Source organism: Malaclemys terrapin, chromosome 8 (genome assembly GCF_027887155.1).
Source record: "Malaclemys terrapin pileata isolate rMalTer1 chromosome 8, rMalTer1.hap1, whole genome shotgun sequence".
In the NCBI taxonomy this organism is placed as follows: Eukaryota; Metazoa; Chordata; order Testudines; family Emydidae; genus Malaclemys; species Malaclemys terrapin.
Genome location: NC_071512.1, coordinates 109,020,015 through 109,040,871, shown reverse-complemented (window position 1 = coordinate 109,040,871; position 20,857 = coordinate 109,020,015). Strand labels below are relative to the sequence as shown.

Below are 20,857 nucleotides of genomic sequence, written 5' to 3'. Positions count from 1 at the left end.
ATTTTAGTTGCCCTTCTCTGAACCTTTTCTAGTGCCAGTATATCTTTTTTGAGATGAGGAGACCACATGCGTACGTAGTATTCAAGATGTGGGCGTACCATGGATTTATATAAGGGCAATAAGATATTCTCCGTCTTATTCTCTATCCCCTTTTTAATGATTCCTAACATCCTGTTTGCTTTTTTGACTGCTGCTGCACACTGCATGGACGTCTTCAGAGAACTATCCACGATGACTCCAAGATCTCTTTCCTGATTAGTTGTAGCTAAATTAGCCCCCATCATATTGTATGTATAGTTGGGGTTATTTTTTCCAATGTGCATTACTTTACATTCATCCACATTAAATTTCGTTTGCCATTTTGTTGCCCAATCACTTAGTTTTGTGAGATCTTTTTGAAGTTTTTCACAGTCTGCTTTGGTCTTAACTATCTTGAGCAGTTTAGTATCATCTGCAAACTTTGCCACCTCACTGTTTACCCCTTTCTCCAGATCATTTATGAATAAGTTGAATAGGATTGGTCCGAGGACTGACCCTTGGGGAATACCACTAGTTACCCCTCTCCATTCTGAAAATTTGCCATTTATTCCTACCCTGTGTTCCCTGTCTTTTAACCAGTTCTCAATTCATGAAAGGGTCTTCCCTCTTATCCCATGACAGCTTAATTTACATAAGAGCCTTTGGTGAGGGACCTTGTCCAAGGCTTTCTGGAAATCTAAGTACACTATGTCCACTGGATCCCCCTTGTCCACATGTTTGTTGACCCCTTCAAAGAACTCTAATAGATTAATAAGACACAATTTCCCTTTACAGAAACCATGTTGACTATTGCTCAACAGTTTGTTTTTCTATGTGTCTGACAATTTTATTCTTAACTATTGTTTCGACTAATTTGCCCAGTACTGACATTAGATTTACCGATCTGTAATTGCCGGGATCACCTCTAGAGCCCTTTTTAAATATTGGCGTTACATTAGCTAACTTCCAGTCATTGGGTACAAAAGTTGATTTAAAGGACCTAGGTTACAAACCATAGTTAATAGTTCCGCAATTTCACATTTGAGTTCTTTCAGAACTCTTGGGTGAATGCCATCTGGTCCCGGTGACTTGTTACTGTTAAGTTTATCAATTAATTCCAAACTGTAGCAAAGAACAGAATTATCAGACACGGAGATGAACACAATATGTTGGGGAAGAGCCAACATGGCTTTGTAAGGGGAAATCATGCCTCAGAATTCTTTGAGAGGATCCTCAAACGTGGATAGGGGTGAAACAATGGCTATAGTATCAGAGGGGTAGCCGTGTTAGTCTGGATCTGTAAAAAGCGACAAAGAGTCATGTGGCATCTTATAGACTAACAGACATGTTGGAGCATAAGCTTTCGTGGGTGAATACCCACTTCGTCAGATTCATGTGATGAATATGCATCTGACGAAGTGGGTATTCACCCACGAAAGCTTATGCTCCAATATGTCTGTTAGTCTATAAGGTGCCACAGGACTCTTTGTCACAATGGATATAGTGTACTTGGATATGCATCCGAAGAAGTGGGCTGTAGTCCACGAAAGCTTATGCTCTAATAAATTTGTTAGTCTCTAAGGTGCCACAAGTACTCCTGTTCTTCTTTTTGCGGATACAGACTAACACGGCTGTTACTCTGAATAGTGTACTTGGACTTTCAGAAAGCCTTTGACAAGGTCCCTCACCTAAGGCTGTTAAGCAAAGTAAGCCGTCATGGGATAAAAGGGAAGGTTCTCTGGTGGATCAGTAATTGGTTAAAAGATAAGAAACAAATGGTAGGAATAAGTGATCAGTTTTCACAGTGAAAAGAAGTAAATAGTGGAGTCCCCCAAGGGTCTGTTCTGGGGCCAGTGCTGTTCAATGTATTCATAAATTATCTGGAAAAAGGGGTAAACAGTGAGGTGGCAAAGTTTGCAGATACTAAATTACTCATGATATTTAAGTCCAAAGCAGACTGCGAAGAGTTACAAAGGAATCTCACACAAGTGGGTGCCTGGGCAACAAAATGGCTGATGAAATTCAGTGTTGATAAATGCAAAGTAATGCATAATCCGAACTATACATACAAAATGATGGTCTAACTTAGCTGTTACCACTCAAGAAAGAGAGCTTGGAATCATTGTGGATAGTTCTCTGAAAACATCTGCTTAATGTGGTCGGGGTCATCATTGTGGTTAGATGTTGATAGATGTTTGGCTGTCTGTGTGTGTTTTTCTTTTGTGTACCGTTCCAGCCAGCTAGGTTTCTTGTCAATGAAGCACTGTACTAGTGTTCTGCAGACTTTACCGGACCACTAATACATGTATGCCCATAACAATAGACCAGCTTAGTGAACGGCAGGACTTTCCGTTCCTCCCTAGGCCAGACAAAGATACTTCCTTTGAGATACATTTTATACCCCGATACAAACAAGTTAGTACTGCCCCTCTGACATAGTTACTGCCCGCTTACGTGGCTAGTTATCACCATCACCTTGTACATGTTGGTTTGATTAAAACATCTCTCTCCGTACTGTCCTCTTGACATTTTTTTAGGAGGGGTCAGTGTGTTCCTGTTATCCTTGGGGAATGTGTTTGTACCATCCTTGATATCGGAATGTTCTGGTACCACTTAATATCAGGATGTGTTTGTGTAAGTACTCGGTAACTAGCACTTCTTAGAAATATGAATTTCTACCATACCAGCCCTGTTCCTGCGAGATTCTTTAAGCAGGTCCTGCCTCATACCAGGCCTCTAATACAAGGGCTTATGTCTCAGGCTCTCTTCTTACTACAGGGATCAAATTGACTACATCCTCTACTCCTTGCCTCATGTGCTGGTTATTACCACCAAGTCCTGCCACTGCTTTCTCCGCATCATTTAGAAAATATATCCCTTCCTTTCTGTCCCATTGTCCAAGGCTCTTGTTCATACCCTGGGTAATCTTCTGCCTTGACTGGTGTAACTATCACATCCTCTCTGCCCTCATGACATCTATATTGCGTTCTCCAGTCACTCCAAAATACAGTGGCCAAAATTATCTTAATCGCCAATTAATCCAACCATATCATTCCCCTTGTCACATCTCTCCATCTTGCTCTCCCTTGGTCAGCATGTCCAGTTTAAGATTCTGGCCCTCCCATCAAAGCTCTGCACAGCTCTACCCTTGTCTACAGCTTTTATCTTGTGATGTATCACGGTCCATCACACCTTTTACTTTTCCAACAATGCCAGTCTTTAAAGCCCTTTTAGGATCTTCTCCCACTCCAGTTTCAGTGCCTTGGTCCACACTTCTTCCCATTCGTGGTGTGCCAGATCCCTATACTCTCCCTGTTATTGGGGCCTCTGGGAGCCACCTCAGTACCAGCCAGGACCCCATTGTGTTTGGTGCTGTATCAAAGACATAGCATGCTATTTGGGGCAGGGGTTATCTAAAGGCTGGAGCAGCCTCCCAGTTAGGGTAGTGGAGGAGGGTGGTGGCAAACAACCTAACTACAGTAACTCCTCACTTAAAGTCATCCCGGTTAAGGTTGTTTCGTTGTTACGTTGCTGATCAATTAGGGAACATGCTCATTTAAAGTTGTGCAATGCTCCCTTCTAACGTTGTTTGGCAGCTGCCTGCTTTGTCCACTGCTTGCAGGAAGAGCAGCCCGGTGGAGCTAGCTGGTGGGGGCTTGGAACCAGAGTGGACCGACAGCCCCCCATCAGATCCCCGCTCCCCTAAGTTCCCTGAGCAGCAGCTGCCCAGCAGGCTAGCAATTGCAGCTGTCCCTCCCCCCACTGCCATGTGCTGCTCCTACCCTCTGCCTTGGAGCTGCTCCCCGAGACTCCTGCTTGCTGTGTGGGAGGGGAGGAAGAGGGGGGCTAATGTCAGGGTGTCCCCCTCCCCCCTGCTCCTGCACCCCGCTTACCCCATCTTCAATAGAGCAGGGGGGACACACAACAGAGGGAGCTTCCAGGCAGCTGCAGCTGCAGTCTGGTCTCAGCTTGCTGATCTAATTAACAAGGCAGTGTACTTCTGTCCCCACTCTTCATACTTAAAGGGGAAATGCGCATCTCTCTCTCTCACACACACACTCAGGGTGTATGTCTCTGTCTGCCCTCCTTCCTTTCCTGCTGCCTTGTACAGTAGACTGTGAGAGTTAACCCTTGAGGGCTCAGCCAATTGCTAGTTCATCATTTAGCAGTAAGGCATTACCGGGGAAATATCCCACCCTCTGACTCCTCCACTTCAACCAAGCTTCACAGTCATCATCACTGTGTACTAGTATTAAATTATTTGTTTAAAACTTATACTCTGTGTGTGTGTGTGTGTGTGTGTGTGTGTGTGTGTGTGTGTGTATATATATATATAGAGTCTTTTGTCTGATGAAAAAAATTTCACTGGAACCTAACCCCCTCATTTACATTAATTCCTATAGGGAAATTGGATACGCTTAACATCGTTTCATTTAAAGTCACATTTTTCAGGAACATAACTACAACGTTAAGTGAGGAGTTACTGTAGTTTTAAGATGGATCTAGAGAAGTTTATGAATGGGAAGGGATGATATGACAGGGTTGCCTGATATAGCAGGGGACTGGACTCGACCCAGGAGGTCCCCTCCAGTCCTATGTTCCTATTCTAAGACTAGATGCAAACAGCACGAGGGAAGTGGGAAAGGCAGCAGTGGGTAAGGAAGATAGTTTATATCTCACATGCTGAGTGTCGCACAGCTTGATGATTCCTGATGGCTCCAAACCAAAAAACAAAAAGACCCCCAAAAGGCTGGTTTTAATTTTAAAAAACCCTAATTACATTAAAATCTGCCCTCCCCCACTAGTCCATGACTTAGCTCTTGCTGGTTGGCTGATTCCTTTTAGGGCTATTTCAAAGGAGAAGGTGGCCCTAAATTGGGCTTCCTGTCCGTGTTCCAGCCCCACATTAGCTGCTTAGAGATGTTCAAAGAGACTGACCCTGCCAGCGTTCCCAGCTGGAATAGCGGGATTTCTGGCTTTCATTAATACGCAGCTTGGTTGTGCTGAGAGGCTGGTTCCTGTAGTTCTCTAATATCTTTTTAGCTGTGCTTGGAAGCAGTTCCTGAGTATTCCTTGGGCACTGTATTTGTTAACTCTGTGTGAGTCTCCCCCTAACAGGCCTGTCAGCAGGTCAATCCTCAGTTCTTTAACCCAAGCCAGGACGTTCGCTTCAGGCCCAGTCTTCATGAACAGCAGCTAAGCTTGGCAGGGGATGGATTTCCTGTACAGTTGTGTTAGGAGCGGTTGCAGCGAAGTGAACTCTTGGTTAGATTCGTTTCAAAAGTTGGCTCACTTAATCCCCCTTCCCCTGTTCTAGCTCTGGCGCTGGGTCCTCTCTTTGGACTGATGTATATTTTTAAAATCTCAGCCATGTGCTATAGCTTTTAAGGCACCTCTTGTGTTGGGGAGCGGGGGTGGTGAGGACACCCAAGAGAGAGAGCCCATGGAAGCATTTTGGCCGGCTCTCCCAGAATTCCTTTGGGGGCTCTGGAAAGAACTCACTCCAGCCGCTGCCCTCCCCCTTCAGAAGGTCCGGTGTACACTCCCCTCATTGACAGCTGCATTGGGCCAACCCTTTCTAGGGAGACCAGCACTAGGTTGAAAGTCCTTGTGTTCCCTGCTGTGAGTGTGGGTGGCCCCTTCTGTGGGAACCCAAAGGGGAAGGTCTAGGCAGAGTCTGACCCTTAATTTTTTCGGAAGTACATGACGCAGGTTATGAAAGAATGTGCAGGTCTCTTACATATATGTTTGGTTCTTATTAGTCTCTGATGAGTGGTTACTTTTTATACAGTACTGTCACTTCTGCCATATGCATGATGGGTGATTTTTGGCTGAGCATTTTAATGGCTTGTATTCCTGCAAAATAATATACCACCACCCCGCTCTGACATAGCGCTTTTCATTTGTACATCTTAGAGTGCTTTATAAAGAAATGGTCAGCATCATTGTCCGCATTTTACAGATCAGGAACCTGAGGCACAGGGAGGCAAGTGACTTTCCCAGGGTCAGCCAGCAAACCAGGGTCAGAGCCAGGAATTGAACTTAGGTCTTCTGAATCTGAATCAAGTCCTGCATCATGACTGTGTGAGGAGAGAGGCTGCCATTTAATGTCCCCATCCTGTGCATTATCAGATACTGTCTGTCAAATAGCTATTCATTTCTAGAATAGAGACTGAATTATTTACATCTAGTGTAGTCTATATAATGGAGAGAAGGGACATTTTATTATTTATGCATTTATTTCATTATGCAACAATCAATTGCACACATACAAAATGGGAAATGACTGCCTAGGAAGGAGTACTGCGGAAAGGGATCTGGGGGTCAGAGTGGATCACAAGCTAAATACGAGTCAACAGTGTAACTCTGTTGCAAAAAAAGCAAACATCATTCTAGGATGTACTAACAGGAGCGTTGTAAGCAAGACATGAGAAGTAATTCTTCTGCTCTACTCCGCGCTGATTAGGCCTCAACTGGAGTATTGTGTCCAGTTCTGGGCGCCACATTTCAGGAAAGATGTGGACAAATTGGAGAAAGTCCAAAGAAGAGCAACAAAAATGATTAAAGGTCTAGAAAACATGACCTATGAGGGAAGATTGAAAAAACTGGGTTTGTTTAGTCTGGAGAAGAGAAGACTGGAAGGGGACATAAAAGTTTTCAAGTACATAAAAGGTTGTTACAAGGAGGAGGGAGAAAAATTGTTCTTCTTAACCTCTGAGGATAGGACAAGAAGCAATGGGCTTAAATTGCAGCAAGGGAGGTTTAGGTTGGACATTAGAAAAAACTTCCTAACTGTCAGAGTGGTTAACACTGGAATAAATTGCCTAGGGAGGTTGTGGAATCTCCATCACTGGAGATTTTTAAGAGCAGGTTAGACACGCACCTGTCAGGGATGGTCTAGATAGTTAGCCCTGCCACGAGTGCAGGGGACTGGACTAGTCGACCTCTCAAGATCCCTTCCCATCCTGTGATTCTATGAAATGGAGGTTGAGTAACTGTTTAAATAATTGAGTTTCATTTGACCCAAGCAGAGTGAGGAAATGATGAGAGGAGATTGCCTGCCCTGGTAGCCCATCTCACCATGCTGCACCGAGGAGTTTGCCACCTCGGCACAATGGGATGAGCTAAGAATGAGTGCAGCTCTGCCCTCCCCTTCCTTCCCTTCGTTCTGAATGTTGCCAAAGATTTCCTGTAATGTCTGGAGAGATGCAGGCTGCACGGAAACTTGCCTCCAAGCAGCTCTGTGTGATAGTGAATTTTAACATGTTGTTACAAGCAGCCTTTCTCTGCGTTTCCTCCCCAGTCTCAGCTGCCGGCGATGTATCATTGTGGGAAATGGAGGAGTGCTTGCAAATAAGTCACTGGGGCTGAAAATTGATGACTACGATGTTGTGGTCAGGTGAGTCCTTGGTATCCCATTTTGGATATTTTTTATTCATTTTCAGTATAGCACGAATACACCGTAGAGAGGTTCAGCCTCCATTGTTCACACATGGACCAGGAACAATCGCCATTGGTAGGGACGCTTACAATGAAGTGTAAAATAAACCAAGAATGTACAGATTGTCTGAATTCTAAATGTTCGTGGCCCTCCTGATGGAGTCAAGCTGTTACCCTCTCCTTACTGAAGTTCTTCCCAAAGAGCCACCTCTTGGATGATGCCCGCAGTGTGTGTGCATCAATACTATCTAATTAGCTGCTTTTAAAGAGCTGCTCCCAGTTAGATTCCATAGGCCAGGTCCTGTCTCACACACATGTGCAGCGTTGCCCAGGACCTACCGCTTCAGAGCTAGGCAGGAGCAGAGCTGTGTCCTGCCCAAGGTAGGAGAGTCTTTGGCAGAAGCTGTTCACTTCTCCCCTCCCTGGCCCTGGACACTGGAAAAGTGCTCAGAGTGGGATAAATCTTTTCCACCTCACACCCCCTGGCAGAATGTGCTTAATTCTTTGTGATGGCCTTTGGGCTGCACCAATCTCTGTTCTCGTGGGGCCCCTCCTGGGACTCCGACTCTGCTCAGAAAGCAGAAGGAGGAAAGGCTTCAATTCTTTGCACTAAGCCACCCACTTAGATTTAAATCCCAAATCCCTCAAAAAATGAGAAACTCCATGAGGAGTTCAGTGGTCTGGCAAAAATAAACCCATTCCTATAGCTAATAACTGGATAGGTTGCCTGTAGTGTGTCATTTCCACACCCAACGTGACCCTTCTCCTCACATCAATAAATCTGAAGCTAGTCTGTGGCCTGGGATGATGAGGGTGGTATCTGAGCATCTGTGCTGGCAGGGGGCTGTGAGAGGAAGTGAAAAGGCAACCTTAAAGGTTAAGTGAAGCCAGGTGCTCAGCTGTGTGAGTGAGCGGGTGAGAGCAGACATCTTCTTAAATGTCTCCACCTGCTAGCTTGGGTCCCATGGAAGTCCGGGGAAGGAGAGGTGCCTTTCTCTTGTACATTGAGCTCCTTTCATTCTGGGCTGCTTGGCTTCATTAGCAGGATTTGCAGGAACTAGACCTGGGAGCTAGGGGGTGGATCTCTGCGGCAGGGAAATATGGAGAATCCATTGGTGCAGATAATGCAGGGGCCCAGTCACATAGTGGGGTTCTGATTGACTCCTAGCAGGGCGTGGACCAGTTTTCCTGAGGTAAAAACAAAGGCAGACTTGCCCTAGCGATCCCAGGCTAGCGCCACTTGGTGCTCCATGAAAAGAAGAGTTGAGCTGGTCTGAACTATGACACTCAGCTGACAGGGGCAATCCCCACATGCTGTTAAGTGCAGGCTTTAAAGCCTGGGCACCTCCAGGGGCTCCTCCATGGGATAATATTGGCAGTTGGGTTTCTGGTAGCATTTGGAGCCCCATCATCTAGGGGGTGTGTATCCATGAAATAAAGTCAGTCCCTGTGTGAGCTGGCTGGAATTTGAAGCTAGACAAATTCAGCCTGGAAATAAGACTTAGGTTTTAAACAGCAAGGGTCAGGTGAGGCAGACGCTCCCTGTGAATGAGAGGGCAGAAGCTTAGGGGGAGAGAAAGTGAGGGGAGGTACTTAGTGGTAGGTGGGGCAGCCTGGAAGGAGGATCCAAGTCAATAATGTAACCAGACTCTGCTCCTCCACCGGGAACGCAGCCTGAAGTCACTGGGACTGTGCACCGAAGTCAGACGGGGCTTTTGAAAATCCCACTCTCACGCGCCAAAGTATGGGCTTGAGTTCTTAAATCAAGTGATTTCATTTTGAAATTTTTGGCCTGTGTATAAGAAGTTCCCAATAACTTTAATTTCTTGAAAGTCTTAATAACTTTGTACTGTTAATACTGTAGGAATTTTGTTTTAAAGTGACAAATATTTTGTGTCACTGAGAAAAGTTTTAATAGTACAGACTAAGCCCCATATGCTGTAACACTTCAAGCACATGAATAGTCCCACTGACTTGACTCTTCATGCGAGTAAAGTTATGCACCTGCTTAAGTGTTTGCAGGGCCTTAATTTTCAGTATTTTGTTTGTTGTCTATAGCAGTGTTGTGAAATTCAGATAAGTCACTTTAGCAGTAGTTGCTCTTAAAACAACACTATTTATAATTTACTCCATAATGATCTTTTGTCTAAAATTTCAGGAGCACAAATTTTCAGATTAGTTTTCCAAAACCCTAGCCTGATTTAAATCATTGGAGCTGTTTTTTGGTTTCTTAAATCCGGTGTTTTACATTGCCTTGACTGGAATTGCTTCCTAACGAACCTGACTGATAACAATAAGCTATGGCTGTGGTTAGGCATAGTGCTGGGTTTCGTGGTCAAGGAAATCACTGCCCAATGGCTACTACCTCGCTAGCCGTAATTGAATGTAGATGAGAGTCTCTGGTAGTTTATCCTCTTGTCACCCGGCAGGCTGAACTCTGCTCCAGTGAAGGGCTTTGAGAAGGATGTGGGAGGCAAGACAACGCTGCGGATCACGTACCCTGAAGGGGCCATCCAGAAACTGGAGCAGTATGAGAAGGACTCCTTCTTTGTTCTGGCCGGATTCAAGTGGCAGGATTTCAAGTGGCTCAAATACATTGTTTACAAGGAGAAAGTGGTAAGACTTGGTGTGCGTCACTTAGGTGGATGGGGTGGGGCACTATTAGTATGTCATGATTTTACCTACAGCGTTTGGGTCTGGGCCCGGTTTCTGTCTGCCCCTGCCCAGGTGTCTGCATTTCACTGAATGGTTTGTCACTTCCAGGGACCCCGTTTTTAATGAAATAGGCTTTGTAATGCCAGCTCAATGGATCGGGCTACCCCTGTATAATCTGGGCTCACACCATAAGAATGTAAGAACAGCCAGACTGGGTCAGAGCAAAAGTCCATCTAGCCTAGAATCCTGTCTCTGACAGTGGCCAATGCCAGGTGCTTTCGGCAGCTGGAGGTTTAGGGAAACCTGGAGTGTGGGGTTGCATCCCTGTCCATCTTAGCTAATAGCCTTTGATGGACCTGTCCTCCATGAACTTATCTAATTCTTTTCTGAACCCAGTTATACTTTTGGCCTCCACAACATCCCATGGCAACGAGTTCCACAGGTTGACTGGGCACTGTGTGAAGAAATACTTCCTTTTGTTTGTTTTAAACCTTCTACTTATTAATTTCATTGGGTGACGCCTAGTCCTTGTGTTATGTGAAGGGGTAAATAACACTTTCCTATTCACTTTCTCCACACCAGTCATGATTTTACAGAGATCTATTTTATCACCCTTAGTTGAACAGCGCCAGTCTTTTTAATCTCTCCTCATATGGAAGCTGTTCCATACCCCTAATAATTTTTGTTGCTCTTCTCTGCACCGTCTCCAATTCTAATGTATATTTTTTTAGATGGGGCAATCAGAACTGCATGCAGTATTCAAGGAATAGGCGTACCATGGATTTATACAGTGTCACTGTGATATTTTCTGTTGTATTACTTTCCTAATGGTTCCTAACATCGTTAGCTTTTTTTGACTGCCATTGCACATTGAGCAGATGTTTTCAGAGAACTGTCCATGATGACTCCAAGATCTCTTTCATGAGTGGGTAAGAGCTAATTTATACCCTGTCACTTTGTATGTATATTTGGGATTATTTTTCCATACAAAATAATGGGATCTAAATTTACTCTTACCACTCATCAATGCTTGACTTGCCAGAGTTTATGCTCCTTGAATGAGTCTCACTATTAATCTTATGAATCTTGTTATAAACAGTGAATTTAATTGTATACTGATCCCAAATTATGTGAAAAGGCGAGTGTTGATTTTAATCTATTTCATAGATTCATAGAGTTTAAGGCCAAATGGGACCGTTACAGCGTCTAACCTGACCTCCTAGATATCACAGGCAAGTAACAAGAACCAATGGCTGGAAGTGAAGCCACAAAAATTCAAATTAGAAATAAAGCACAGATTTTTAACAGTTTGGGTGATTAACCACTAGAGCAAGCTACCACGGGAAGTGGTGGATTCTCCATCTCTTGATGTCTTCAAATCCAGACTGATGCTTTTCTGGAAAGTATGCTGTAGCCAAACACAAGTTATTGGGCCAATACAGGGGTAACTGCATGGAAATGTAATGGCCCGTGATATACAGGAGGTCAGACCAGATGATCTAATGGTCCCTTCTGGCCTTAAACTCTATGAAATCTATGAAACCACACACAGAAGTTTGAGAAGAGAGTTGGGGGATCTGTGTGGGAACAACCTTCCACAGAGGGATTTAGCTATTTTGTCTGATGTGCTGCCTTAGCAGGCTACTCTGTATCACATTTCATGATGTTCTGATGTTTTCTTTAGCTGTTTGAGAATAGAGACGCCAGCACGTTGTGTGGAACTTTAGATCAGAATCTTCAGAACTGTGGAGGGGAGGCCAGAGAAACAATATTCTCTTCTTCAAGTGGTTGACCACATGGATTCCACTTATGGTGTCAGGCACCTGAAATCAGATGCTGTTGACTATCAGTGTCTGGGGCCACCCCTGTGTCCTGGATGCTGTCGTGCCCTTCCCACCCCAGGCCATAAAGGGAAGACCCGGCCCAGCCATCATATCAGATCCTTGTTACCACCCATGGCTGCCTCTTACGGTTATAGCCAACAGAGGTCATCAGCATCTCCAAGGCAAAGACAGCACCTGAGAAGAAGACCCTCTCCCTGCTCCTCTGCTGCCACATACTTCTATGTTGACCTCTTATCAGCAGATTTAACGCTATGGTCAAGAGCCATATAGAACCATTGGCTCCATCCTATCCCCTTGCGCCTCTTTGGCAACTCTCTCTTTGGTTTTGGGACACCTGGAACCGAAAACACCGGACCAGTTGGTCCTAGAGGTGATAGACTAGGAGTATTCTGTCCAGTTCCTCCCTTCCCTGTCCCTCCTCAGGGACCAATCTCACAGGATATGGCTAAGGAAGAAAGTAAACTCCAGTCTGCAATTCGGAGTGCCCTGGGAGTTCCAGGGCCAGGGAGGCTTATTCACGTTATTTCCTGATCCCAGAGAAGAAAGCAGGGGCACCCCATTCTGGACCTTTAATGTCTCAACAAAGCCCCTTTGTTTCAAGTTCAGGATGGTAACTCTAGTGTTCATAATCCTCACTGTCGATCCTCAGGACAGTTCATGCCTCTCGACTTGCAAGATGCCAGTTTCCATACAGCTAGTCACCCAGTCCACAGGAAATATCTCAGGTTCCTCGTGGGGAAGTCCCACTATCAGTCCAGAGTGCTTCCCTCCACGGCTCCCAGAGTACTTACCAAGTACCTGCTGGGCCATGGCAGCCCTCCTGCAGGAACAAAGGATACGCTGTACCCAGACCTCGCCGGCTGGTGTGTTCAGGGGCGGTCACCTGAACAAATGAACAGCTCCAGCCAAGTAACTCTAGTGCTCTTCGCTGCTCTGGGTCTCAGTGAGCAGAGGTGCCTGTGCTCGCTCCTACTCAGAGCAGAGCGTTCATAGGAGCAGTATTCGATTCCAAAGCAGCAAGAGCTTACCTACTGCAGGAAAAGGTCCACTCTCTACTGAACCCTCTCAGTCAACCCCAGATACACCTGAAGACATCACTTAGAGCCTGCCTCAGGCTCCTGGAACAAAAAATGTTTGGTGAGATCTTAGAGTTGTTTCTAATTTTCACTTGAACCAAGTAAATCCATCGGCCAGTTTTCTTTCCTAAGCCTCACATTAGCCAAGGGGAAGCTAAACGTCACACCCTCGATGTTGTGTGATCCTTCTCCTACTACCTGGCTAGGTCAAGACCCTTCAGAAACTCTCCCAGGCTGTTACTGGCCTTTGTTGACAGGATGAAGGGTCAACCTGTGCTTATCCAAATGGGTGTTGGACTGTATGTATTCCATGACCCTCGCTTCCCTGCTATTACAGTGGCCTGTATCATCCGGATTCTGTTTCAGTGAAGGGACTCAGGGGTAGTTGAGCTCACTCCACTTTTTATACCCTTAAGTGAGAGGGGATGAGGGCATCCAGGGCACAGGCGTGGTTCCAACAGACAGTGCTCGTCAAAAGATGCTGATCTCACACCAGAATCTCATTCCATCAGAATCCATATGGACCACACATCTCCAGGAACCAGTTACTGAAAAGTAACTGTTGGTTGGATAGTTGTTCTGGCTGGAGGTGGCCAAGTGGCATGCCTGCTCTAGTCAGCCAAAAAAAAAAAAAAAAACCAAACAGAATAACAAATCAGAGAATGAAAGATTATCTACTATGTTAAGAGCAGACAGTTCCTGAAACCACCAGACCAGCATATGCGCACCCTTATGCAAAGTAGGTATATAAGGAAATGGAGTAGTTCTTCGTGCATCATTTCGACAGAACAAGTTACTGCATTTTATACATTCATATAATGTATGTATTACATTATATGAATACATCTCAAGGCCGGAAGGGACCACCTTGATCACCTAGTCTGACCTCCTGTATAGCACAGGCCAGCGAACTTCCCCAAAATAATTCCTAGAGCAGATCTTTCAGGAAAAACATCCAGTCTTGATTTAAAAATGCTAGTGATGGAGAATCTATCATGACCCTTGATACATTTTTCCAATGGCTAATTACCCTCACTGTTAAAAATGTATACCTTATTTCCAGTCTGAATGTGTCTAGCTTCAACTTCCAGCCATTGGATGGTGTTAGACCTTCCTATGCTAGCCTGGGGAGCCCATTATCAAATATTTGTTCCCTGTGTAACTATTTATGGACTGGTTTCAGAGTAGCAGCCGTGTTAGTCTGTATCCGCAAAAAGAACAGGAGTACTTGTGGCACCATAGAGACTAACAAATTTATTAGAGCATAAGCTTTCGTGGGCTACAGCCCACTTCTTCGGATGCATATAGAATGGAACATATATTGAGGAGATATATATACACACATACAGAGAGCATAAACAGGTGGGAGTTGTCTTACCAACTCTGAGAGGCCAATTAAGTAAGAGAAAAAAAAACTTTTGAAGTGATAATCAAGATAGCCCAGTACAGACAGTTTTATAAGAAGTGTGAGAATACTTACAAGAGGAGATATATTCAATGTTCGTAGTGTCTCAGCCATTCCCAGTCCTTATTCAATCCTAAATTGATTGTATCTAGTTTGCATATCAATTCCAGCTCAGCAGTCTCTCGTTGGAGTCTGTTTTTGAAGCTTTTCGGTTGTAAAATAGCCACCCGCAGGTCGGTCATTGAATGACCAGACAGGTTAAAGTGTTCTCCCACTGGTTTTTGAGTATTATGATTCCTGTTGTCAGATTTGTGTCCATTAATTCTTTTGCGTAGAGACTGTCCGGTTTGGCCAATGTACATGGCAGAGGGGCATTGCTGGCACATGATGGCATATATCACATTGGTAGATGTGCAGGTGAACGAGCCTCTGATGGTATGGCTGATGTGATTAGGTCCTATGATGATGTCACTTGAATAGATATGTGGGCAGAGTTGGCATTGGGCTTTGTTGCAAGGATAGGTTCCTGGGTCAGTGTTTTTGTTCAGTGATGTGTGGTTGCTGGTGAGTATTTGCTTCAGGTTGGGGGGTTGTCTGTAAGTGAGGACCGGTCTGTCTCCCAAGATCTGTGAGAGTGAGGGATCATCTTTCAGGATAGGTTGTAGATCTTTGATGATGCGCTGGAGAGGTTTTAGTTGGGGGCTGAAGGTGACAGCTAGTGGTGTTCTGTTATTTTCTTTGTTGGGCCTGTCTTGTAGGAGGTGACTTCTGGGTACTTGTCTGGCTCTGTCAATCTGTTTTTTCACTTCAGCAGGTGGGTATTGTAGTTTTAAGAATGCTTGATAGAGATCTTGTAGGTGCTTGTCTCTGTCTGAGGGATTGAAGCAAATGAGGTTGTATCTTAGAGCTTGGCTGTAGACAATGGATCGTGTGATGTGTCCTGGATGGAAGCTGGAGGCATGTAGGTAAGTATAGCGGTCAGTAGGTTTCCGGTATAGGGTGGTATTTATGTGACCGTCGCTTATTAGCACAGTACTGTCCAGGAAATGGACCACTTGTGTGGATTGATCTAGGGCAGGCTGAGGTTGATGGTGGGATGGAAATTATTGAAATCATGGTGGAATTCCTCAAGGGCTTCTTTTCCATGGGTCCAGATGCTGAAGATGTCATCAATGTAGCGCAAGTAGAGTAGGGGCGTTAGGGGACGAGAGATAAGGAAGTGTTGTTCTAAGTCGGCCATAAAAATGTTGGCATACTGTGGGGCCATGCGGGTACCCATAGCAGTGCCGCTGACTTGAAGGTATATATTGTCCCCAAATGTGAAATAGTTGTGGGTGAGGACAAAGTCACAAAGTTCAGCCATCAGGTTAGCTGTGACATTATCAGGGATACTGTTCCTGATGGCTTGTAGTCCATCTTTGTGTGGAATATTGGTGTAGAGGGCTTCTACATCCATAGTGGCCAGGATGGTGTATTCTGGAAGATCACTGATGGATTGTAGTTTCCTCAGGAAGTCAGTGGTGTCTCGAAGATAGCTGGGAGTGCTGGTAGCGTAGGGCCTGAGGAGAGAGTCCACATAGCCAGACAAGCCTGATGTTAGAGTGCCAATGCCTGAGATGATGGGGCGTCCAGGATATCCAGGTTTATGGATCTTGGGTAGCAAATAGAATACCCCTGGTCAGGGTTCTAGGCATGTGTCTGTACAGGTTTGTTCCTGTGCTTTGTCAGGGTGTTTTTTTTAGCAGATGGTGTAGTTTCTTTAGGTAATCCTCAGTGGGATCAGAGGATAATGGCCTGTAGAATGTGGTGTTAGAGAGCTGTCTAGCAGCCTCCTGGTCATATTCCAATTTATTCATGATGACGACAGCACCTCCTTTGTCAGCCTTTTTGATTATGATGTCAGAGTTGTTTCTGAGGCTGTAGATGGCGTGGTGTTCAGCATGGCTGAGGTTATGGGGCAAGTGATGTTTTTTTTTTTCTCTCTTACTTAATTGGCCGCTCTGAGTTGGTAAGACAACTCCCACCTGTTTATGCTCTCTGTATGTGTGTATATATATCTCCTCAATATATGTTCCATTCTATATGCATCCGAAGAAGTGGGCTGTAGCCCACGAAAGCTTATGCTCTAATAAATTGGTTAGTCTCTAAGGTGCCACAAGTACTCCTGTTCTATTTATGGACTGTGATCAAATTACTCCTTCTACTGCTTTTCATTAAGCTAAATAGATGGAGCTCCTTGAGTCTGTCACTAGAAGGCAGGTTTTCTAATCCTTTAATCAGTCTCGTGGCTCTTCTCTGAATCCTCTTCAATTTATTAACATCTGTCTTGAATTGTGGACACCAGAAATGGGTACAGGATTCCAGCAGTGGACGCACCAATGACAAAGACAGAGGTAAAATGGCCTCTCTGCTCCTATTCAAGATTCCCGTGTTTATACATCCCAGTGTCACATTAGCCCTTTTGGCCACAGTGTCACGTTGGCAGCTCATGTTCAGCTGATTGTCCACCACGATCCCCCTGTCCCCCAATCTGTTTCCAAGTCGCTGCTTCCCAAGATAGAGTCCCCCACCCTGTATGTATGGCCTACGTTCTTTGTTCCCAGATGTATACGTTTACATTTAGCTGCACTAAAACGCAGACTGTGCGCTTGCACCCAGCTTACCAAGCAATCCAGATCACTTTGTATCAGTGTCCTCTTCATTATTTACCACTCCCCCTGTGACGGGTTGGATCACAGAAACCCCCTTGGGAGCTGCCACCCGATGTGCAAAGACTACCTCTGCTTCTGTTTTCACTGCCAGCTCAGGACTCCAGCACCCTGTCTTGCTGAGCCAGCCACTCCTGTCTGGCTCCAACACAGACCCAGGGTCTGAATCACCTGTCCCAAAGCTGCAAGTTTACCTGAAAACAGCTCACAGTAGTGTGCTTGTCTTTAGCACTCAGATGCCCAACTCCCAATGGGGTCTAAACCCAAATAAATCCGTTTTACCCTGCATAAAGCTTATGCAGGGCAAACTCATAAATTGTTATAAATCACTTATAACACTGATAGAGAGATATGCACAGTTGTTTGCTCCCCCAGGTATTAATACATACTCTGAGTAAATTACTAAATAGAAAGTGATTTTATTAAATACAGACAGTAGGATTTAAGTGGTTCAAAGTAGTAACAGACAGAACAAAGTAAGTCACCAAGCAAAATAAAATAAAATGCGCAAATCTATGTCTAATCAAACTGAATACAGATAATCTCACCCTCAGAGATGCTTCAGTAAGTTTTTCTCAGACTGGACACCTTCCAGGCCTGGGCACAATTCTTTCCCCTGGTACAGCTCTTGTTGCAGCTCAGGTGGTAGCTAGGGGATTCTTCATGATGGCTCCTGTCCCTCTCTGTTCTCTTCCACCCCTTTATATATCTTTTGCATAAGGCGGGAACTCTTTGTCTTTCTGGGTTTCCACCCCCCCTCACTGGAAAAGCACCAGGTTAAAGATGGATTCCAGTTCAGGTGACATGATCACATGTCACTGCAAGACTTCATTACTCACTTGCCAGCACACACATATACAGGAAGACTCACAGGTAAATACAGCCATCTGCAGACAATGGGAGTCATCAAGATTCCAAACCATCATTAATGGTCCACACTTTACACAATTACAATAGGCCCTCAGAGTTACATTTTATATTTCTAGTTTTAGATACAAGAGTGGTACATTCATACAAATCAGATGATCATACTCAGTAGCTTATAAGCTTTGTAATGATACCTTACAAGAGACCTTTTGCATGAAGCATATCCCAGTTACGTTACATTCACTTATTACCGTATTTTCTCTAAAACTATCTCAGTTACATTATATTGACTTATTATCAAGTTTTTATAAAACCATATAGACTGCACAATGTCACACCCCCAATTTTGTGTCATCTGCAAACTTTATCAGCGATGATTTCTTTTTCTTTCAGCTCATTGACAAAAGTGTTAAATAGCCTAGGGCCAAGAACCAATCCCTGAAGGACCCCACTAGAAACACACTGATTTATGATGATTTCCTTGCGTACGATTAAATGTTGAGACCCATCAGTCAGCCAGCTTTAGGTTTTATAAAAACTTGATAATAAGTCAATATAATGTAACTGAGCTGGTTTTAGAGAAAATACGGTAATAAGTGAATGTAACGTAACTGGGATATGCTTCATGCAAAAGGTCTCTTGTAAGGTATCATTACAAAGCTTATAATCTACTGAGTATGATCATCTGATTTGTATAAATGTACCACTCTTATATCTAAAACTAGAAATATAAAATGTAACTCTGAGGGCCTATTGTAATTGTGTAAAGTGTGGACCATTAATGATGGTTTGGAATCTTGATGACTCCCATTGTCTGCAGATGGCTGTATTTACCTGTGAGTCTTCCTGTATATGTGTGTGCTGGCAAGTGAGTAATGAAGTCTTGCAGTGACATGTGATCATGTCACCTGAACTGGAATCCATCTTTAACCTGGTGCTTTTCCAGTGTGGGGGGTGGAAACCCAGAGAGACAAAGAGTTCCCGCCTTATGCAAAAGATATATAAAGGGGTGGAAGAGAACAAAGGGAGGGAGGAGCCATCATGAAGAATCCCCTAGCTATCACCTGAGCTTCAACAGGAGCTGCACCAGGGGAAAGGATTGTGCCCAGGCCTGGAAGATGTCCAGTCTGAGAAAAACTTACTGAAGCATCTCTGAGGGTGAGATTATCTGTATTCAGTTTGATTAGGCATAGATTTGCGCATTTTATTTTATTTTGCTTGGTGACTTACTTTGTTCTGTCTGTTACTACTTTGAACCACTTAAATCCTACTTTCTGTATTTAATAAAATCACTTTTTATTTAGTAATTTACTCAGAGTATGTATTAATACCTGGGGGAGCAAACAACTGTGCATATCTCTCTATCAGTGTTATAGAGGGCGAACAATTTATGAGTTTGCCCTGCATAAGCTTTATGCAGGGTAAAACGGATTTATCTGGGTTTAGACCCCATTGGGAGTTGGGCATCTGAGTGCTAAAGACAAGCACGCTACTGCGAGCTGTTTTCAGGTAAACTTGCAGTTTTGGGACAAGTGATTCAGACCCTGGGTCTGTGTCTGGAGCCAGACGGGAGTGTCTGGCTCAGCAAGACAGGGTGCTGGAGTCCTGAGCTGGCAGTGAAAACAGAAGCAGGGGTAGTCTTTGCACATCGGGTGGCAGCTCCCAAGGGGGTTTCTGTGATCCAACCCGTCACAATTTCCTTGCGTACAATTAAATGTTGAGACCCATCAGTCAGCCAGCTTTTAATCCATGTAATGTGTGCCATGGTAATTTTATAACCATTTAAATTTTTTAATCAAAATGTTGTGTGGTCCCAACTGAAATGTCTCACAAAGGTCTATTACATCAACACTGTTACCATTATCAACAGATCTTGTCATCTCATCAAAAAAAGATACCAGATTAGTTTGAGAGGATCTATTTTCCATAAACCCATGTTGATATTAATTGTTACCCTCCTTTCATTCTTTATTAACCGAGTCCTGTGTATGCTGCTCCGTTATCTTGCCTGGGATCAATGTCAGACTGACAGACCTGTAATTACTCCGCTCATCCCATTTATCCTTTGTAAGTATTGGAATAACATGAGCTTTCATTCCAGTCCTCAGGAACTTCCCCAGGGTTCCAAGACTTACTGCAAATCAACATTAACAGGCTGAGTAGGGCTCTCTTCCCTGAACATTTGGCTCGTGGTGGTAAAGAAGCCAAGTGAGGGCAAAGGTTTCACTGGAAATTGGCAGCTTCCAGACTTCCTTCTCTTGTAGTAATAACCATGCGAACACTTCCAGCTGCAACCTGAATAGCCTTCGCGAGAAGGAGCAGCTTGTGGAGTAAGTGCCTGGGGCATCAGGAAATTCTTTGATAGTGAACGTCTGGAGGTGAGTGAGCCTGCTTGCAAGTGAGGCCAAGTTCAGGTGTTTGCCCATTGTAGAGGCATGTCTGTCTGGCACGCTGCACTGTGCAATGACAAGAGGGAGAGGGAGCCAGGTGAAAGATGTTCTCCAGCAAGTATCAGCACCGCAACAGCAGGCAGGGCATAGACTCTGCCCCTTCTAATCCTAAAGTGCATCTACTGCCTGTCACCTGTAGGGATTCAAGAAGGTTGATCTCTGAGTATTGCTCCTGGATGAGGGACATTCAAATGCATCTCCCTCCTTTGAAGTGGAAAGTTTCACCTCCTGCCATGTCTTGGTGCTGAGGACTTTGGGGACCAGCAGTGGAGGAGAACTTTGGTTTTCTTTTCACTTGAAATAAATACTCTGAGATTTCTACTTCCGAGCCACGTTTGTGGGTTTAGTCAGTAGGCTGTTGTGATCCTAGCTGAATATCGAGTTGGTAAGTGCA

General features: G+C 44.5%; 1 protein-coding gene across 11 annotated transcripts in view; it reads left to right on the top strand.

Annotated features, from left to right (window-relative positions):
- The window catches only part of ST3GAL3 (ST3 beta-galactoside alpha-2,3-sialyltransferase 3), a 382,649-nt gene that overhangs the window by 266,547 nt on the left and 95,245 nt on the right, over positions 1-20,857 (top strand). For all 11 annotated transcript variants that reach the window (XM_054038595.1, XM_054038593.1, XM_054038592.1 and 8 more), the window contains 2 exons: positions 7,322-7,417; positions 9,888-10,074. In XM_054038595.1, the coding sequence (XP_053894570.1) occupies positions 7,322-7,417; positions 9,888-10,074 (283 nt within the window). The remainder of the gene's footprint in view (positions 1-7,321; positions 7,418-9,887; positions 10,075-20,857) is intronic.